Source organism: Agelaius phoeniceus, chromosome 15, assembly GCF_051311805.1.
Source record: "Agelaius phoeniceus isolate bAgePho1 chromosome 15, bAgePho1.hap1, whole genome shotgun sequence".
NCBI lineage: Eukaryota > Metazoa > Chordata > Aves > Passeriformes > Icteridae > Agelaius > Agelaius phoeniceus.
The window spans coordinates 2,454,714-2,475,338 of NC_135279.1; the positions used below are offsets into that span (position 1 = coordinate 2,454,714).

At 50.6% G+C, this 20,625-nt stretch overlaps 1 protein-coding gene across 1 annotated transcript; it reads right to left on the reverse strand.

Annotated features, from left to right (window-relative positions):
• Positions 1-18,626: 18,626 nt before the first annotated feature.
• Positions 18,627-20,185, reverse strand: NKX2-5 (NK2 homeobox 5). The gene is made up of 2 exons (XM_054643110.2): positions 19,885-20,185; positions 18,627-19,234 (listed from the first exon to the last, which is right to left on the reverse strand). Exons 1-2 carry the CDS (start codon positions 20,183-20,185, stop codon positions 18,627-18,629), a joined length of 909 nt encoding a protein of 302 aa, XP_054499085.2.
• Positions 20,186-20,625: the final 440 nt, after the last annotated feature.

Here is a 20,625-nt window from a genome sequence, read left to right on the forward strand (position 1 = left end):
CTACATAAACTGTCAATTTGCAGAGAGACAATTACAAACAAAGGAATTAGGGAAAAAATAGCAAGGACTACTGGATTTTTTGTGAGAGGGGAAGGGGAGAAATTCCAGGATGCAACAGGTACTTAAATAATTTCTTTCCACAGGCAGCCAGGAATCACCCAGGCTCCTGATGGGCCACAGACCTGGCAGGAAATAATCAGTGGAGACAGTGAGATAAATGTTATTTGTCTTTGGGGTGAGAAGGGTGATTTGGTGCTGCAGCTCAGGAGGTGCCTCAGGAGCCACCCTGCAGCAGAGCACAGCTCCTGGTGATTGCCCAGGTCCCTCCTGGCACAGCTCCTGGTGATTGCCCAGGTCCCTCTGGAACAGTTCATGGTGATTGCCTGGCTCCCTCCTGGCACAGCTCCTGGTGATTGCCTGGCTCATTCCTGGCACAGCTCCTGGTGATTGCCCAGGTCCCTCTGGAACAGTTCATGGTGATTGCCTGGCTCATTCCTGGTGATTGCCCAGGTGCCTCCTGGCACAGCTCCTGGTGATTGCCTGGCTCATTCCTGGCACAGCTCCTGTTGATTGCCTGGCTCATTCCTGGCACAGCCCCTGGTGATTGCCCAGGTCCCTCCTGGCACAGCTCCTGGTGATTGCCTGGCTCCCTCCTGGCACAGCCCCTCATGATTGCCTGGCTCCCTCCTGGCACAGCTCCTGGTGATTGCCTGGCTCCCTCCTGGCACAGCTCCTGGTGATTGCCTGGCTCCCTCCTGGCACAGCTCCTGGTGATTGCCTGGCTCCCTCCTGGCACAGCTCCTGGTGATTGCCTGGCTCCCTCCTGGCACAGCTCCTGGTGATTGCCTGGCTCCCTCCTGGCACAGCTCCTGGTGATTGCCCAGGTCCCTCCTGGCACAGCCCCTGGTGATTGCCTGGCTCATTCCTGGCACAGCTCCTGGTGATTGCCTGGCTCCCTCCTGGCACAGCTCCTGGTGATTGCCCAGGTCCCTCCTGGCACAGCTCCTGGTGATTGCCCAGGTCCCACCTGGCATGGTGGGGTGCCCCAATCAGCCCTAACAATGCCCAGCTGGGGCTGGGGAGTGGTGCTCAAATACCCTCCCTGCAGACCCACTCTGGTGTTTGCCTTGCTCCTGGTAACAGTCTCAGCTCCTGCAGCAAAGGTAGGACTTGATTTCTCATTTTTTTGGTAAAGTGAGCAAATTTTTGGAATGATGAAGTGGTTGTTCCTGGCTTTTTATTGTCTGATCCAGGGAATGTGGAAAGCTGTGCCTGGGTAGTTTTTCTGTGTCTGCAGAGGTTTTATATTTGCACTCAGGATGTTGTGCCTCAGGGTCTTGCTGCTGCATGCCCGAGGTTGTGTTGTGAAGGGTAAAAATGGATTTGTGTTGGTTTTCTGAAAAGGAGTAGCATTTTCTTGGATGTCTACATTACCAAGGGCAGCAAAGCCATCAGGGATGGTGAGAGAAGGGAATGGCCTCTGAATTTTTGCTCTTGGGCATGGCCTGGAGGCCAAGGGCTGGAGCCCTTCTGAGACCAGGGACTCCAGGAGTAGAAAGAGTTTGGGAAGGAAGGAAGGAACAGGCCTCTGGAGGAGTGTCCAGGGCTGTGCTGGAGGGCTCAGACACAAGTGTAAGCAAACAGGAGTGCTCCTGTTACTCCTGGGCCATTCCCCTCCAAAAGGTACCAGGTACCCTCCCTGCAATGGGAGGGTGGGATTTACTGTCACAAAACAGTTGCAGTAAAAATATTTTTCCTTTGAAGAACAACACTTCTCTAAAACAAGGACTAAGGAACCACTAGGAGCTTTAAAAGGGCTGAAATCTTGCTGTGGAGTTGGGGGGCTGAGACCCAGCTGGCAGCAATCAAGTGGCTGTGGGTTAATGAACTCCTGCTCCTTGGCTGGGTGGAGGCTCATTAACTGTGTCCTGCAGCCCCTGAAGGGACTGGGGGTGTTTGGCTGAGCAGCTGGAGCCACTTAGGGATGAGGACCAGGCAGCTCTGATGCCTCAGCACTTCTAGAGGTTTGGAACTTGGAGGTTTGTGGTGGATTTAAGGTCCTGCTGGGGAGTCCAACCCACTGAGAGCGATTTGCTTTGTGTGAGCACCTGTGGAAAAAGGGGGAAATGCCTGGAAGTTGTCCCTTGGGGTGTCAGGAGCCAGGCAGTGCTGTTGGATATTTGGCTGTGGGTGTAGATCCAATCCTGGTCTCCATTCCCACGTGGCTGTGGTGGGAAGGCTGTGGGCAGGAGCAGGTGCTATTGCATCCCTGAAATCTGCATGAAGGTCGCTTCCAGAGCATTCAGTTAGGTTTGTATTTCCTTGGAAAGTTGCCTTTTATTAATGGTTGCAATAAACATGGGCCTGAAGAGCATTGGAAATTTAACATACACTGTAAATGTGCTGAGAGAGACTGACTCGATTTGACTCATAATTATTTTATTATTGATTGTGGTGTTCTCAAATACAGAAATATTGCAGGATAACTCTGGGAAAACAAATAAAGAGGATAATACTATTTATTCCTTCCTCTCCTCCAAGAACAAGGGGAAATGAAGTTTGTATTTGAAGTTGTGCTTTTGAAATGCTTTCCACATAACTGACTTTACCAAAATGGAAAGGTGAATTCATAGCTTGGAGGTTTCTAAAAATGTCTCTGCCAAATGTGCGTGGCTGCTATCACATGCCAAGTGGCCCAGAGCAAGCCAGGCTGGAATCTTTGGGGGCTGAGAATATCCAGGGGACATGTGCATGCTTGTCTGCAAATATGTGGGGCTCTCCCTCAGAAAAAGGGGAGGATGGAAATCAGCTTTAACAGTGCTCTGCCACCCTGTTTGTAATGGTTTGTAATCAGCTTTAATATTGCTCTGCCACCCTGTTTGTAACGGTGTGATTCTCACAGAAGGGAATCTGAAGCAAATCTTTTCCCCAGATGTGGTGTCTTGGTGGTTGTCCATTGCTGCAAAGCCCTTTCTGTCACTGAGTGAGTGCTTGTTGAGTTTCCTTCCCACAAAGGTGGGAATTGTTCTCCAAACAGGCTGCAGGTGCTTTGTACCACAACCAAATGCCACAGCCAGGCTCTCAAATCATCCTGCTGCTATTGAAAGCTGATTGTGGACTTGTTCAGGCTGAGGCTGTTGAATAAACACAACTTTATTATCTGCTAGCTTATATAAAATGGTACAAACTCTGTGCCACAAAGGGAATGACAGCTCCACTGAGCTGAGGTTTGGTTTCCTCACAGGAACCTGTGATGGAGCTTCTGTGCCAGTTTCTTTGGTGATGGATTGGGAGAGGTGGTGGCTCCCTGTACCTGTGCCTTGAAGTTTTAATCCTCTCCCACATAAAGAAAGCTGCAGTCTGAGGAGGGGATTTGGATCTTTATTAACTTAATTGGGTTTAGACCCAAGCCCTTCTTGTGTTCACAGAGATCTCTACTCAGTTTAGCACCTCCAAGTGTTGCCTTGGGCACTGAAATGCTGAGTGGGTCACGAGGCTCCTGCAGCCTTGCAAAGCCACTAAAAATAATTGGGCTGGAGTTGGGGGGCTCGGCTGGTCAGGGTTGGTGGTCAGAGGGTTGGGGACTCAGCTGGTCAGGGTTGGGGGGCTCAGCTGGTCAGGGTTGGTGGTCAGAGGTTGGGGGGCTCAGCTGGTCAGGGTTGGGGGGCTCGGCTGCTGCTGATGCCTGGGCTGTTTACTCAATAATTTGACTTGATGATCTGTGTGGGTCCCTTCCAACCCTGAATATTCTGTGACTCTGAGTTGAGAAGCGAATCCGGTGAAGGTCCCCAGCCCGATCCAGCCCTGCCTGGGCTCTGCCCTGGCTGCTCCTGCTCTGGTGCCAGGGGCTGGCAGTGACCCTGCTCCCGTGAGTGCCCAGCCTGCTGTGGCACCTTGCCGAGCCTCAGACCGCTTCCACTTGCGCTTCCTTTTATTTTTCACCCGCACGGCGAGGCTGATCAGACGCTATCGCTGCCGCATCAGAGCCGGTCCCGCATCCCGCTTATCGTGCGGGGCCGGGGCTGTGCCGGGCGGGCTCTGCCCCGCTCGGGGTGTCGGGGATGGCATGAAAGGAAAATGCCACTCGGCTGCTCCGAGCCCGGCCCGCCGATAACGCCGCGTGTGTCCCCGGGGGCCGCGATAAGCGCCCAAAGGGCAGGCGGGGAGAGCGGCTCCGCGGGCATCAGCGCACACCAGCGCCTGGAGATAGAGCCAGTATATATAGAACCACATGAAAGCTTCTCGCTTTCTTCTTTTCAACAGCGGCAGGGCTGAGTGTCACATCCAGGGACGCTTTGGGAGCTGACCCCGCCGGGCTCCGGGCTCGCTGTCCCCGCGGGGATGGAGCTCCGAGCCCGGAGCGATGCTCTGCCCTCTGATAACGCCCCAAAGAGCGCCCAGCGCGGCTCGCTGGCCTTTATCTCCCAAATGGACAGCGGGACTCAGCTTTCCTGCTCGGGTTATTGGCTTTTCCTAGGTGTCACCCAAGCTCTGAGCGAGTTTTGCCGCTGCTGATGGGAGATAACTCTGTCAGAGGCATCTGGGTGCTGACATTATGGCCAGCCAGCCTGAAAGCGAGATAAGATTTTTCTATATTGAGTAAGTCTATTGATCCGGTCGGCCTCCTGTCCTGTGTCTGATGATAACTTGATGTTTCCAAGAGAAACAAGGCTCCCCTTGCTCAGTATATTCACAGAAATAGTGTGTGTATATATATATATATATAAATGATACTCACTGTTTCAGATCTAAGCAAGCCTTCCCCTGTTCTGTATGTTGCTATACATATAACATCTATAAATATATCTCTAAATATATCTCTATCTATAAATATATACACTAGTGCAGAGTTTGGATTAAATAATGAGGGATTTCTTTCTCAGCTGTGTTCTTAAAAGATGTTGCTGTTGCTGCTTCTCATTCGGATATTCTTAGCAGCATTTGCAATTTCTTCATCGTATTACTCCCGTTTGTTTAAATGACAGAGATGATGTTTGAAAGTAGCTACAGCAAAAATGAAAATAGTTTAATGTCAGTGGTTCCTGGCTTTCACTGACTGGCTTGTCCCAGTAACCTGCTTATTTGAAACAAACAAATATAAATAGTTTTTTAAAAAATTGACGAAAAAGGAAACCCAAACAACCATTCTCTTTATCTGTAGAATTGTTTAAAATAGTTTTGTCTTTGGTAATTGCAGCCTTTGATCCAAACTTTGTTCCTGATCTTTCACAGACTTCATGATAAATAACTTTGTAAGCAATCAATAAGGTAATGTTCATGCTGAGAGACAGCAAGTGGGAAATTACCTTCTCATTACTGAAAGTTAATTAATTTTTGTGAAGATGAGGGTTTATATTTAGGTTTTGCAGATCTCAACAAGAGCTTCCTGGTCTTATCACCTTGTCAAAAAAAAAAGTGTCTGTCAGAGGATTCCAGAAAAGATAGTGAGGAAATGCCAGTGGAGAAAGCCTCACCCCAGCAACAACAAACAGTAAATCTAGACGGAGAAAAACCTTTTATGTTCAGTACTTAGCTGCAGATGAAAACTTTGCTTCTGCCCCTGCGAGAGGGGAATGGCAGCAGAGCTATTTTGGTGGATTAAAGCCAAAAGATAGCAGCAGCTCTTTGTGCCCTGCCGGGGCACTGCACTCGGTGAATTGTAGCAATTGTAGCTGTTAATTCGGGTATCCCGAGTAATTTTAGCAATGAGCACCCGTGTGTTGTTAATTCGGGTATCTCAATTAATTGTAGCAGTGATTGCAGTTAATTCGGGTATCTCAATTAATTGTAGCAGTGATTGCAGTTAATTCGGGTATCTCAGTAAATTGGAGCCATGAGCACCCGGTGTGGTTGATTCGGGTATCCCAATTAATTGTAGCAATGAGCACCCTCTGTTGTTGATTCGGATATCGGTGAATTGTAGCAATGATTGTAGTTAATTCGGGTATCTCAATTAATTGTAGCAATGAGCACCCTGTATTGTTAATTCCGGTATCCCAGTGAATTGTAGCAATGAGCACCCTGTGTTAATTTGGGTTTCAGTGAATTGTAGCAATGATTGTAGTTAATTCGGGTATCCCAATTAATTGTAGCAATGAGCACCCCTGTGTTGTTAATTCACATATCTCAGTGGATTGTACCAATGAGCACCGTGTGTTAATTCGGGTGTCTCAGTGAATTGCAGCAATGGTTGTAGTTAATTCGGGTCTCTCAGTGAATTGTAGCAATGGTTGTAGTTAATTCCTGTATCTCAGTGAATTGTAGCAATGGTTGTAGTTAATTCCTGTATCTCAGTGAATTGTAGCAATGGTTGTAGTTAATTCGGGTCTCTCAGTGAATTGTAGCAATGGTTGTAGTTAATTCGGGTGTCTCAGTGAATTGTAGCAATGGTTGTAGTTAATTCCTGTATCTCAGTGAATTGCAGCAATGGTTGTAGTTAATTCGGGTCTCTCAGTGAATTGTAGCAATGGTTGTTGTTAATTCGGGTCTCTCAGTGAATTGTAGCAATGGTTGTAGTTAATTCCTGTATCTCAGTGAATTGTAGCAATGGTTGTAGTTAATTCCTGTATCTCAGTGAATTGTAGCAATGGTTGTAGTTAATTCCTGTATCTCAGTGAATTGTAGCAATGGTTGTAGTTAATTCGGGTGTCTCAGTGAATTGTAGCAATGGTTGTAGTTAATTCGGGTTTTTTCAGCCTCCTTCCTGGGATTTCCTCATCCCTGACCCCACAGGAGAAGTTCCTGGGGCCAGCACAGCCCAGGGTCCCTCTGAACGCGTTCATCAGCCCCGGGCACTGTTGGTGACAAATGACATTTTCTGTGCCTTTGTACTGCGGGGCACAAGATGTGACGTTTACATCCCAAGATCAATTATTTTTAACTGAAGAATGATAGCCCTGCGTCGGAATTATCTCAGGGCTTAATTCACATCAGTTAAAGCTTTTCAAAGGCTTATTAAAATTCCTTAAGTGTGTCCAGCTTATCAGCAGTTGAGTGTCGATGGCATTATACAAATGCTGCTATTGGAAATAACTGTTAAGTATTGTTTGGCCTTATTATTCTCATATATATATTTTGTGCCTGGGACTATTAATACTACTTAGTACTTACATGATTCCTTTCATCTGGTGATTCCAGGGAAGCAAAGGCTGCTCTCCCCCTTCTAAATAGAGGGAAACTATTATGTGCCTCAGGCTTGGGTTTAACATCTGCCACTGGATCCTGCCAGATTTTAACAGGATTTTATGAATTTGTGCTGCTGCACCTTGTCTGGTGTGGGCAAACACAGCGCAGCCGAGCTGCTCCTCTGTGGTGCTGGAAAATGTGTGGGTCAGTGTGAAAATCAATCCAAACAGGCAGCAGGAGGGTGATCCTGAGCAGAAACTGGTGCAGCAGCCCCTGCTGTGGGGCAAAGGAAAGGTTGGGAGGGGCGTGGAAGGGTTTTTGGAGGAGGGTTTGTCACTCTGAGTGTCCCCGTGCTGGCAGGAATTCTGAGCACAGGGCTGGACTCCCACTGGTGCTGGGACAGGCTCTGCAGAGCTGTGGGTGCCCCTTGCTCTGTGTTCCTGTGCCAGGCCCTGGCAGTGTGAGGGAGGAAAAATCCTGGTGTAAATATAATAAATGTAATAATTCCTCTCCTGGTATCTGATAGAGCTGTGGGAGGTTGCTATGGGATTGTTGATGTACATGAAATATCCACTCAGGAACCCTCGGGATTAGTTTGCAAGTGTGTTTTCCTTTTTTTCCCCTTTTTTGTTTTCTTTCTCTCCCCTGCAATTTAACTCATTTCAGGCAGTGATGAAAGTTTAGATTTTATTGTCATCTGTATTTACTCCACACCGAGGTTCTGTCTGGAGGAGCATTTTGAGGAGCTGACCATTTATTGCAGAAACCACTAGGTAGCACTGTGAAATAAAGTTCTGCACCACATTCTGCTTCCCTGAACAAAGACCTGCCACTTCCAGCGTGGCTGGGCTCAAAATGGAATAGAGGCAGCAAGGGAGGCTTTAGAACTTTCTCCAGTCTTGGGTTCACAGTCAGGTGTGGGAGAAATGAAGCTGTCAGGGGAGGTTTAGACAGGATTTTAGGATAAGGTTCTTTACTCGTAGTGCCTGACCACCCTCTGGGGAAGAACCTTTTCCTAAAATCCAGCCTAACCCTCCTCTGGCACAGCTCCAGGCATTGCCTTGGGTCCTGTCACTGCTCACCAGAGAGGAAATGCAAGGCTCTGATCTCATCTTGATTTAATATGTTGAAATGTTATTTTTCCAAAGGAACAGAGCTGGGTAAAATTTTGGTTTTGATCGTTAATTGATTTTCATTGAACCTACTTCAGTCTTTGACTTATTATTCCCCCAAAATTACTCAAATAAGGTAACTTGTCAGGTTTATTTTGTAACTTTGGGGCTTCACCAAGCTAGCAAGTTATCCTTCTGCATTTTACCCCCACAGGGTCAGGGTACAACACCCAGGCTGCAGAGCAGAGCAGTTTATGCCCATTTCTGTTCCAATTCCCAGCAGCCAAGTGCAACGTGTGTTCCTGCAGCAGCCCCATATCGCTGCTTTTTAAAATTAGCCCTGGCTTTGGCTGCTGCAGGGAGAGGAGACACGATAAAGGGATTGAGCATCACGCTCTGCCAGGGCTGCTGGGCTTAAATCCTCCAGCTACAGGAACCCTGGGCTGGCTCTGCCTGGTCCCTGGCCCCAGGGGTCACAGGGGGGTCTTGGTCACTGTCAAAGCCTTTGGGGACCTTCAGTGCTGCCTGAGGAGCTGGAAATTCAGAGGAGGGGATTCCTTCTATGTGTCTGCTGTGGCTGTAGCTGATGTAGGGGGGTTTTCTATCTGCAGAACCAAGGAATTGGAGGAGATGGTCTTTGTAGGTCACTTCCAACTGAGTTATCCCATTCTAAAATTATTCTGGAAGGACATGGAATGGTTGGAGTGAGTCCAGAGGAGGCCACGAGGCTGATAAGGGGACTGGAGCACCTTCCCTTTGGGGACAGGCTGGGAGAGCTGGGAATGCTCAGCCTGGAGCAGAGAAGGGCGTGGAGACCCCAGAGCACCTGGCAGGGTCTGAGGGGGAGAGGGACCAGAGGGACCCTGCATCAGGAACAGGAGTGCCAGGAAAGGAGGAATGGCTTCAAACTGAAAGAGGGGAAATGTAGCTCAGGTACATGGAAGAAATCCTTCCCTGGGAGGGTGTGAGGCCCTGGCACAGGTGCCCAGAGCAGCTGGGGCTGCCCCTGCATCCCTGGCAGTGCCCAAGGCCAGGCTGGACAGGGCTGGGAGCAGTCTGGGACAGTGGAAGGTGTTTCTGCCATGGCAGGGGTGGAATGAGAATCTTTCAGGTCCCTTCCAACCCAAACTATTGTGTGGTTGTACATAAAAGCACTTTTTGAGGTGGGTGCAATTCCCACCATCAGGGAAACGACTGCAGAGCGCTGACCAAGGAGGGCCAAGTGTCTGTACCGAGGCTGCCTCCAGTCCTGGGCAAACCAAACCCAGCTCCAGCTAAAACCAAAGAGCTCATTTGCCCTGACAGGGCCCTGAATTGCTTGATGCTTTCACTTTTTTATAGGTTTGGCCACCCTGGCTTGGAGCAGAGTGTGGTGGTGGCCTCGCCTGCTGCTCTGGGGGTGTCTGTTAACACTGCCTGGGCAGCTGCTGTCCTTTATCTGCCTCCCCCTGCAGCATCTGCAAACGACTTATGTGGGATTTTCATCCCCTGAGGATTTATGGTGACCTCTCAGGGACCTTCATCAGAGGATCAATACTCTCCTGACACCTGTAGATCAACATAAACTTGACCCTTGGTCTTGACAGATCCATCACCACAGAGCCCTTCCTGTGAAGCCTCCTGGGCTGGGGAGGAAGCAGCACTGGTGGCACAGCAAAACCCTCCAGCCCAAGGTCAAAAGTCAAAATGATAAAGGAAGGCTGAACCTGTGGTACCCAGGCAGAAAATCAGGGTAAGGATGAGGGAGAGGCTCAGGGAAGGTCCCTGCAGGATGATTCACCCTGGGTGTGATGCTGGAGTGGAGGAAAAGCTCCGTGGAACTGCACATTCTGTGGAAATGCTGCTCCCTCCCAGGATTTGTGATAAGGAGGGATCTGCTGCTTTAAAAAGCTGCTGCTTGTGCTCATCCTATCTTTAGCTCAGGGCAGCAAAGCCTTCTCTCTTTTGAAAAGTCAGTTCCTCTCTGTGCAAAGGCTTTCCACCCATTTTTCGCCCATTTCGGGGATTTCTGTCTGGCTTTTCAGCCTTTGCAGGTGATGGAGGATCCTTGTTCTTCACTTGAGCTCTGCCTCTGCACTGCCATGCATGAGGTGGAATCACCATCCCAATATTCCACAAATGTCAGAGCTACAATTAAAATTGGCTTCCTGATTTCAAGACCTCAAAACTCTTGAGTTTATCCAAAAAAAAAGAAGGAAAGCAACAAGCAGTGGGTGCTGCAGCAATGACAAGAACTCTGCAGAGCTGGATTTTCCCAGGCTGATTTTTATTTAAGGGGTTTTTCTTTTCCCCCAAGAAAAGAATTCCACCAATTGTCAGTGACTCAAAGAAAAAAAAGAAATCCAGTTGTCAGTTCTGTATTTAAGGAAAAAATAAAAATACAGAGTGAAGACCTGAAGCCCACACTTTTCTCTCAGCTGATTTTGAACCTCCTCTACTTTCAGTCCCCTCAGAAGTGAATAGGATGTTATCTCTGTTGATAAAACAGGAATGATCTCAAAGAAGACTTTTTGAAAACATTGGGCTAGGGAATTTTGAAGGCCAAAATCTGCAAAATTTGTGATCTTATCTTAATAACAAGATGGTGTAAATGGGAATTAATTAATTAATGGGTAAATGGAAATTAATTGCTTAAATGGGCTCTCCATCCCCAGCCACCTGTGCCTCAGTCTGAAGCTGGCTCCTGCTTTTACCTGAGCTCAGCTCCCGTTTCTGGGGTTTTGGGGGTGAAATGCTGGTCCCAGGGGCTTGCAGGGATGGTGGTGCTCATATCTATTACTCTGTGTGTGTGTGTGGCTTAGAAAATCCAACCAGAAGGAGCTGGGGAAGTGAGGTTGGGAAATCGTCGCTGCCAGGACCCAAAGCAGGTCCTGGGTGGCTGCAGGTGTGGGATGCTGTGGGTGCTGATCCCAGCCCAAGGACAGGGCTGTGCCCCACAGGAGGGGTTTTGGTGGCTGTCATCTGCACAGGCACTGCCCAGAGCCATCCATCATCTCCTGCTGTGACCTTGCACCACCTGTCTGTCCCCGGCAGGGCCAGCAATTAAACCCTGAGCTAATGAAGACAGCAGGACATGAAAGGGCTTTGAGGGAGCTGATCAAAGGGGCAGAGCACAGCATTTTCACAGAATATTGAGGCAAACAGGACTGGAAATGTGGTCAGGAAAGGAAGAAAATTGAAGAGGATATTTAGAAATTAACCTACAGCTGTTCCTCTTGTTCCATGTGCTGCATGGGGGGTGATTCTCTCATGTGCTCTTACTTTTGGGGTTTTTGGTAAAAACTGAGTATTTATGTTCACCTTGTTACATGGGAAATAATCTTTGTGTGTACAAAAATGAAATGCTGTAGGTAATGAGGACTTGAGGGGGAAAGCTGATTTCTTATTTGAATGCCTCATGGTATAAGAAGTTATTTAGGTTTTTATTCTCAAGGTGAAATTTTGGTGGGCTCTAAATTGGTGTCTAACCAGGCAAATGGTCACCTCTGGCCTGACTCTCAGAGAAGCCAATAATCAGCAGCTCTCACTGTGTTTGGGGGGGTTTAAGTTAGTTTTTCTCTGTGTGCATCTAAAAGGGAAACTTTTGATCCCAGATGGACATGCTGGATGACTGTGGGTATTGGATGGCAGATAGGGTTGAGCATCTCCCTTTATGGTGGCAATTATGCTTTAATTTCTTCAGAATTATAAATTATACCTAAATAAAGTTGGTGGGTTTTTTTGTTTTCTGTTTTTGGCATAGCTTGGTGAAGGCTGTTGCTACAGACAGCAGTGATGAACAGATGAACCTGCATTCTGAGCAGGGCTGGGTGGCTCCAAGATGGGGACTCCTGCAATCCCCATGGATGCACGGGCTGGGGATCATTTCCTGGGCATGGAATGGGCTGGTGGAGCTCAAATAAAACCCAGAACAAACAGAAAAACACCTCTGGCCCCCAGAAGCAGCAATAAACAGCAGGAGGACACTGAGCCTGGCATGAGCAGAGTGCCAGAGGGGCTCCTGCTGCCCCAGCCTGGCCCTGGGGAATCTCCAGTGGGATCAGCCAGTCTGCAGAGTGAAGTGTGTGATTGCAGCCTGGACCTGGCTCTGAGGGCTCTGCACAGAGGGGAGCAGCACATGAGACCTGCAGTCCAGTGAGATTTAAATTTCCCTCCTTTGAAACAGCATAAATCATCTCCTTAACATAAATCATAAATCATCTCCTTAACACCGTTAGGTTTGCTGGAGTTGAGGCAAAAGGTTTTCATCCTGATTTTTTTTTTTGGTGCTTAAAAACGTGAGAAGCTTGTTTGTTTGACTGAAATGAGTATGAATTGGTTTTGTGAGCTGTTGTTGAATGGCTGCTCTTGCTCCCAGCCAGCACTGCCTGTGTCTGTGTGCTGCTCCTCCCCTGCTCTGACTGCAGCTTTTCTTCTGCACATGGTGCAGAAACACCCTGGGCCAGGAAAGTGGGAGCTGGGGACGATTTCTAGGAATCAGTGTTGTGGTTATTTCCAAGCTTGTGCTGGAGGACAATGCAATCTACTTAGGAAATGTCTGCTGTGCTAAAATAAACTCTGTGGTGTTCTTGTGGCAGCAGAGAGCACCAAACCCTGCTCCAAGAGCCCAGAGCCCTGGAGAATGTGGGAGAGAGAGCAGGTGCTTTGAACTGTGCAAGTTAATAACGTGTTCAGCAACCAGATCTGTTGGTTCTAGGGCTAAAACTCTAAAATGCCTTTCTAAATTTGTGTCTTACTAACTAGTTTTCAGAGAGGTTCACAGAATTTAAAGTACTCAACAAATCTGCTTTTCTTTTTCCCTCATTTGAGCCCGTTAACTCCTGACCTTGCCCACTCCATAGCAGTGTCATTCATGCCTTCAGCTTACCCATGTCCACAAGTAATAATTTAGCTCCAGGATGTCTCCCCAAGACCAATTAATCTTAACCAACCCTAAGAAATAAAATTATTTTGACCACTAAAAGATTTATTCTCATTCACAAGGGTTGTGCTGTGGGGCTTTTGGGGTTTGTTTCTTTTTGTTTGTTTGGGGGGGGGGGGGGTTTGGTTTTTTTGTTGTTGTTGAGGTATTTTTGTGTGGTTTGGTTTGGGGTTTTTTTTGTTTGTTTTGTTGTTTTTTTGTTTTTTGTTTTTTTTTTAAGGACAACTTATCTTTCCAGCCCTCCAAACCAAGCAGGTATTGAGTGAACTCTCAAAGCTGGTGGGAGAACCCTTGGACTGCTCAACCTGCTGCAAACACGCTGTCCCTCTCTAATGGGCTGGGAAAATGCCCAATCTCCTGGCTTAGGTCTGTGATTTAGCTATTTGATCGTGATTCTTTGTTGACACCAAAAATCACATTGTTTTAAGCAGGGATGAGTTAAGGGATGTGTTACAGTCTCAGTGGGGTCAGCGCCCCAGCTGCTCACACACAGAGCTGGTTTCAAAATGCTCTTCTATGTGAATTTCTCTTCCTGGGTACTCAATTTCTGGGTAAGAGTTTATTTTCTGTCTCAGCTTATTGATCCAGTCTCCATTGAAATAATTTCTATTTCTTTGGAAGTTCCAGCAGCTCCTTCATGCGGAGGAACTCAACCATTTTCCCTCACCCCATCAGCTCCAGCCCTGCGCAGGACAAGGGGGGATGTGGCTGATGGGCTGCTCGGGATGTTCCCGTCTCCAAATGGGTCTCTCTTGCTGCATGTTCCCGTCTCCAAATGGGTCTTTTTTGCTGCATGTTCCCGTCTCCAAATGGGTCTTTTTTGCTGCATGTTCCCGTCTCCAAATGGGTCTTTTTTGCTGCATGTTCCCGTCTCTAAATGGGTCTCTCTTGCTGCAATAAACGCTGGAGTGGCAGCGTTTAAAATGACTGCAGGAGACAGGGGGAGATCTCCGAGTAATGTGTTCGTTCTGTGTCACTTTGCTGAGCCTTGATTGATGAACTTTCACAAATGCGTTTCTTGATCTGCTGGGAGAAATCTCGGCTTGCCTTCTCTGTGCCAAAATGCAGCGTTAATTTCGTGTTTTGGGCAATAACAAACCACCCAGGAATGAAAAATCGGGCTCCAGCCTGAAAGCGCATCCCTTTCTCGCTTTGGAGTGGCATTTTAAAGGTGTTGATTCTTCTTAATAATCCCCATTAAGAAGAAATCGCTTACTGCTGATACTGATCTAAACCGATGTCAGTGAGATGAATTAGGGGCCGGGCACAGAGGGTTGTTGATCTGTTGTTTTCCTGCCGAGCTTCTCGGGAACACTGAAACACTTAATTCCTGCCAGGACCGTATCTTGTTTTTGGACTCCAGAGAAAAACTTCCGATGTGAAACCTCCTTGAACTTAAGGAATAAAATTCTGGCACTCTAGGAACCGCACGGGTGTTTTTTTGGGAAAAACAATTACTTCAGTTCCTACAAAACTGCCGCAGGCAAGGGATTTGGTATCAGTCCCTTACAGCTGACAGCTCGTTCCTGTACAAATTCTGTGGATTCCAAAGGGTTTGGATAAACTTGCCATGTGCAGTTTGTCTCGAGAGGACTGAGCTGCTCTCACCCTGTCACCTTCAGGTGGAGCTGGGACACTGAATTCTCAAAAAAATACCCCAAAAAAACTGGGTTTGAACAGGGCCTTGAATGCCAGTGCCAGGCTGTGTAATCCCAAAAAAAAAAAACAAAAAAACAAACCGAGGGAAGAGCGAGATCAAATCCAAGTGCAAATCTTATTAAAAGCTTTTTTCCTACACCCCTTGGCCTGCCCCTGGGCACTGGGAGGATCCCTGATTTCAGTTCTGTGGGGAAATGCCAGGATCCTGCTCTTCCCTCTGCAATAACCTTTCCTAAGCACAGGATTTTTGTGAAACGCTTCAGGCTCGGCAGGACCAGGTCCGATTTGATACGGGTGTTTTTTCTGAGCCTTTCAGAGGGCTGAGCTCAGAGAGGCACAGCCCCGGTGCTTCTGCAAGTCCTGGGGGGACCTTTTGCCCCTGCCTGACCCTGTGGGCTGAGCTGGTGTGGGGCTGCAGCTGGAAATGAGGCCGGGCTGGAATGGGAGAAATGGGATCCGTGAGCACAGCGAGTGCCCTGGGCCGGAATTTGTGTGCTGGGGGGGTCTGATGCCTTGGGAAGGCTGAGCTAGAACAGAGGCTGGACAGAGCTACAGAATAAAGCAGGGATTTATTAAAAGCATCTCCTCAATGAATCCACCTTGGGCAGCACAAGAACCCAGCCAGGGCTGCACCCAAGATGAATCAAAATGGCCCCAAAATGCACCAGCGCTCCCGGGGTCTCTCCCTGGGATCAGTTCTGCTCCATTTGCACCTTGCAGTTCATTGTCCCATCCCAGCTTTAGCCCCTGCAGTCCCATCCTTGTTTTTCTCTCTCCAGCCCACGGGGTTTGTGCTCTGGGGCTGAGATTTGGATCATTTGTCCTTGGTGCCCAGCTGGAGCAGGAATTGTTTTGTGTCCCTGCTCTGTGCACAGAGCTCACCATCCCCTCATGTGAACCCAGACCCACACACTAAAGCAGCACAGAATCTGAAAAATAGAAAAGCTGAGGCATCGGGTCATTCCTCCTGTATCTCCTTGCTCTTCCCGTTCACCCAAGCTGATGGAAGGTCTTTAACCGAGGCTCTGTGCCCCTGGCAGCGCCGGCCCCAGGCAGCTGTGCTCGTGTCCGCTCCTAAATCACTTCCTGAGCCGGCTCCAAGGCTCCGGCTGCTGCTCCAAACCCCGTCTCACCCTGCCCTGCATCTGCTCGTGATGCAATTCCCGCAGGAGGAGGGGAACGTGTGAGCAGGGGCTGTGGGACATCCATCCCTGCTGAGAATGAGCACAGTGCAGCCCTGGAAATCAGAGCCAAAGCTGGTGCCCAGAGCAGCCACTGCAGGAAAATCCCACTGGACAGGCAGATTTCTTGATAGCTTGTAGCTCTGAGTTATTATGGGAGGAAAATGAACTTGTTTGGAGAAAATAACAGTGTCTGAGGAAGGGAACGGATGTGGGGAGTGTATGAGAAGGGTTCTGTGTTGATGTGGGGAGTTACTTTTTCCTGTGGCTTTTTCTGAAGTTTCACTGCTGTCTGTCTTGTTTGCCCACTTAAAGAAGGGCCCTGCTTCGGGATGGTTTCTGAAAGTTCGAGTTTTAGCCTCAATGCCTGCCCCCAAGTTAACTCAGGACTTGTCCTTCTTTTGGGGGCTCCCTGTGTGCTCTGGCCCGGGCTGAGCTCTGTGGTGGTGACAGCAGGGGTGGCACGGTGGCACCACTGTGACCATTTGACAGCTCAGGCAAACTGTGGCCCCAAACTGTGACTGCCCCCACCCCTCGCCAGTTTAAACCCAGCTTTCTCCTGCCCCACTCAGTCAGATTCTCCATCCAAGAGTTATCTGAAAAAATGACAGAACTGTTACTGATAACTAAACTCACTCCTAGGTATGAAAGGTTTGTCATATGCAAATATTTAATTTAAAATTTTATATGGTGTTAGAATAATAATGTTTTCCCAGAGTTTGTCCTCCTTCTTGGGGACACCTTGGCTCTCCTCAGGCAGGGCATTTCCCGGTTCCTCTGCTGCCTCTCTCCCACCTGGATCCTGTGTCTCCCTAAGGCAAAGCCCTCAGGGAGCCCTGGGGATGGTTCCAGGTGAGGGGAGGTGGCTTTGCTCCCTTCTGGCCTGCCCAGGAGCCCTGTCCCCTGTCCCCATGCCGGCAGCCTCGAGTCCCCTTTGTCTCGGACCCCTGTGGCTCTGTGGGGTGAGCTCCCTGAGACAGACTCCCCTCGGGATGAGGCTGAGGGTCGCTCTTTGCCAGCCCCGAGCCCCAGACAGGTGTTTGTGCTCCACTCTGCACTGGGGGCTTGGTGGGCAGCACCCGGCGCTGCTCTGGTGTTCGCAGGGGCTGGAAGGAGCTGGGAGCTCCTTATCGGTGCAATCCTACCTCGGGAGGGGTCTGTGGGCTTGGGAGAGCGGCTACAGGCAGCTTCCATTCCCCGGCAGCCTTTCATCCTCTGTCCCAGGGCCACAGCCACCCTGTCTCCATCCCTGTTTACTGATGGGGCCGATAGGGCCGAGGCAGGAGGGGTGGCAGGTCCCCCTAATCGCCCTGTCACCGGCCGGACAGCCTCAGACACTCTCAGAGGATGTTGTGACTGCGCTGAATTACAATGTTTGTTGTTTCTCACTCCCAATAATTGACATTTGATAGCGACTACCGTAAGAGCGGCAGCGGCGAGGCGGGAGCCGGGCGCTGGGGAGCCCCGCTCGCTGTCCCTGGGCACTTTGGGGACAGACGGGGGCTCCTCTGTGCTCCCCCCATGGGGACAGGAGGGGCAGGGGCTGTGGAAACCTCCCGCGGATGGGCTGGGGGCAGTCTGGGGGCTTTGGGTCGTGACTTGGGGTGTGGGTACCTCTCTTTGCAGCGATTTCTGTGCAGGGAATAATAAACCAGCCCCGCGCTCCCGGAGACTGGGAACGATGGGCTCGGTCCCGATCCCAGCCCGGGGACACGGGGCGGCGCTTGGCCAGGCTGGGAGCTCGAAAAGCGGCTTTAAAATAATTTAAAAAACTCCTTAAAATACGAACACCGTTTGCAGGCGGCAAAACGGGAATGCCCAGAGCACCGGAGGGCTGCAAAACGGGAATGCCGAGGGCACCGGAGGGCTGCAAAACGGGAATGCTGAGAGCACTGGAGGGGCTGCACAAACCCGGGGAGGGGGGACCGGCCGGGAAAGGCTCCCGGAGCGGGCGGGCGGCCCCGGAGAGCCGCGGGATGTCCGGGATGCGCAAGAACGCAAGGGACGCGAGGTTCAGCCACTCTCTTTAATGACAACTCGCTGATCTCTCAGCTCGTACAGCAAAGGGCAGCGCGCTCGAAGGGGCGGACAGTGCATTTTCATGCTAACTCACGTTTTAGTGCAGAACCCTATGGGACCTGGCGGGCCGGGGTGTCTGTGTCTCTCGGGAGTCTGTCTGTCTGTCCTCATCCCTCGCAAGGGACACCTGGGGGTGCCGAGATGCCGAACTGACCGAACAGCGGGGACCGTACGGGAAGTGCAAAAATTAAATGTGGATGTCAATAATAATAATTAGTATAGAGTAAAAGTTAAAAAAAAAAAAAAAGAAAAACAAAAAAGGGAGAGAGTTGCAGGGCTCGACTGGGTGTTGTTGGGAACAAGTCACGCGAAATTACCGGCTGGTTTGTAGGAAGGAAGGAGGGGAATTATCAGGGTGAAGACCCGGGTGGAAAGGAGCCGAGAGGAGCCGGGAAATTCGGGCATCCCCCGCCGGTGCTTGCCTGTCCCCTCACGAAATACCAAAACCCGCCCCGTCCGTGGCCACCGCACTCGTGGGATCCGCGGGGATGCTCCCCTGAGCCACCCCCAGCCCCGCAGCCTGGCAATGTCCCGAGCCCGGGGGCGGCTCTACCAGGCTCGGATGCCGTGCAAGGTGGAGATGCCCGCGTTGCCCTGCGGGATGGGCGCCTGCACCGAATTCAAGTCCCCCACGCTGAAGTTCATGAAGTTGTTGGCGGGCGCCGAGGGCTGCATGGGCTGCATGGAGGGGTAGTTGCAGTTGTAGTTGGCGTTGCAGGCGGGGCTGTTGTAGTTGGTGTACGCGGGGTAGGCGTTGTAGCTGTAGGGGTTAATGCTGACATTGTAGGGCGAGCTGTAGGGCGAAGATTCCCCCAGGCAGGGCTTCCCATCGCGCACCAGCACCGGTACGGCGATCCGCCGCGGGGGAGGGATCCCCACCATTTCCAGCGTCTGGTCCTGTCTCTGCCTTTTGCATTTGTACCTTCGGTTCTGGAACCAAATTTTCACCTGCGTGGAGGTGAGCTTTAGGACGTTCGCTAGATGGTCCCTCTCGGGGGCCGAGAGGTATTTCTGCTGCTTGAACCTTCTCTCCAGTTCGTACACTTGGGCTTGAGAAAAGAGGACGCGAGGTTTCCTCCTTTTCCTCTGTCTGGGGCGCTCGGGGTCTTCCGGGTCTCTTTTCTCCTGCTCTAGGCTCTTGTGTAAGGAACAGAGTTCTGCAGCAAAATATAGGGGCGAAGGGAAAAAGGGGGAGGGAAAAATTGTGCAAAAAAATTATAAATTAGTATTTAATAAAGAGCGAGCGAGTCCTGGCTCTTCCTCGGCCTCGCAGGCCGATGTGGCCGCCCGCTCCTGCAGCAGCAGGACCGGCCCTGCCCCGCTCTTTAGGTACCTCTGCAGCAAAATTTCCGTGGTTTTTGTTTGAAAACGGCGGTGCCCCGTGCGCTGATGTGAGTCTCGCCCGCCTGTGCCCCAGCCTGGATTTATCGCTCGTAACTTTGTGCTGAAACCCATCCCGACCCCCGAGCGAGTCAGGAATCGCATTTGTCACCTGGTTTGTGCCCGAACTCGAGGCCTCGCGTGTGGCAGCTCTGCCCGTCCCGTTGGACAGGGGCGCATCCCCGGGGGTGTCCGGGCCGGGATCAGAGGGACCCTGCCCGGGTGGGCTCAGCCCCGCTCCCGCAGGGCCCGGGACGGGATAACGATGCTGCCGCTCACCGAGCCCCGGCACCGAGCGCAGCCCGCACTGTCCCCTGTCCCCCGCAGCTCTGGGCACCCCCGCCCGAGCGCCCAACCCTACAGGGAGATTCCCCATGTCCCTGCCATCCCTTGCTCCCGAGCCCCGCGCAGCAGCGCTTGGCTTTACCTTTCTTGTCTGCCTTGGCCTCCTTGGCCGAGTCCATCTCCACGAAGCTTTTCCCGTAGTAGGAGCCGGGGAAAGCGGCCGCGGTTTTGCCGGGGGGCGGCTCGGGCAGCTCGTCCCGCAGGTCGGGCAGGGCCGGGGGCTCGGTGCCGAACGCCTCCTGCTTGAAGGTGGCCAGCATGCAGGACGGGGAGGCCAGCGAGGCCAGCTCCATGGAGCCCAGGCTCTGCTGCTGCTGCTGCTGCTCCAGGTTCAGAATATCCTTCACCGAGAAGGGGGTGCTTGTCACAGGGCTAGGAAACATTGCGGAGGACAGCGGGGCAGCGGCCGCAGCCCAGGGTCATGGAAAAGGAGGTGGGGAGCGGCCAAGGTGGAGCAGCGGTGGAGCGTGGGCTCCCGGAGGGGGCACATAGCATTCCCGAGAGTAGCCCTGACTTGTGCACTGCCGCCAGGTAGGAGCGGACCATAAGGCCAGGGAAGGAGGGACTAGGCAGTTTTTGGGTGACTTTAGCTTTCTATTGGCCAACATTGCGGTGATGGTATGAGAGATGCAAAGTTCCATGTCACCTAATATAGTAATACATCTCAAAAACAGCTCCGCTCTTTTAAAGGGGCGGCACTGCATTTATCCAGCCTTGCAGCGGAGGGTTTGTTCATCCATTTGAAACAAGAAAAAAAAAAAAATCAACAAAAAAGAAAGGCCTAATGCGTACAAAGTCACTATCTGATGCTATCTATCATACA

What these genes read in the sequence shown, in the direction of transcription:
- NKX2-5 (XM_054643110.2), bottom strand. Translation starts at nt 20,185, where the DNA reads ATGTTTCCTAGCCCTGTGACAAGCACCCCCTTCTCGGTGAAGGATATT. An exon ending in GGCCAAGGCAGACAAGAAAG is followed by an intron (nt 19,235 to 19,884) that starts GTAAAGCCAAGC and finishes ATTTTGCTGCAG; the next exon opens with AACTCTGTTCCTTACACAAG.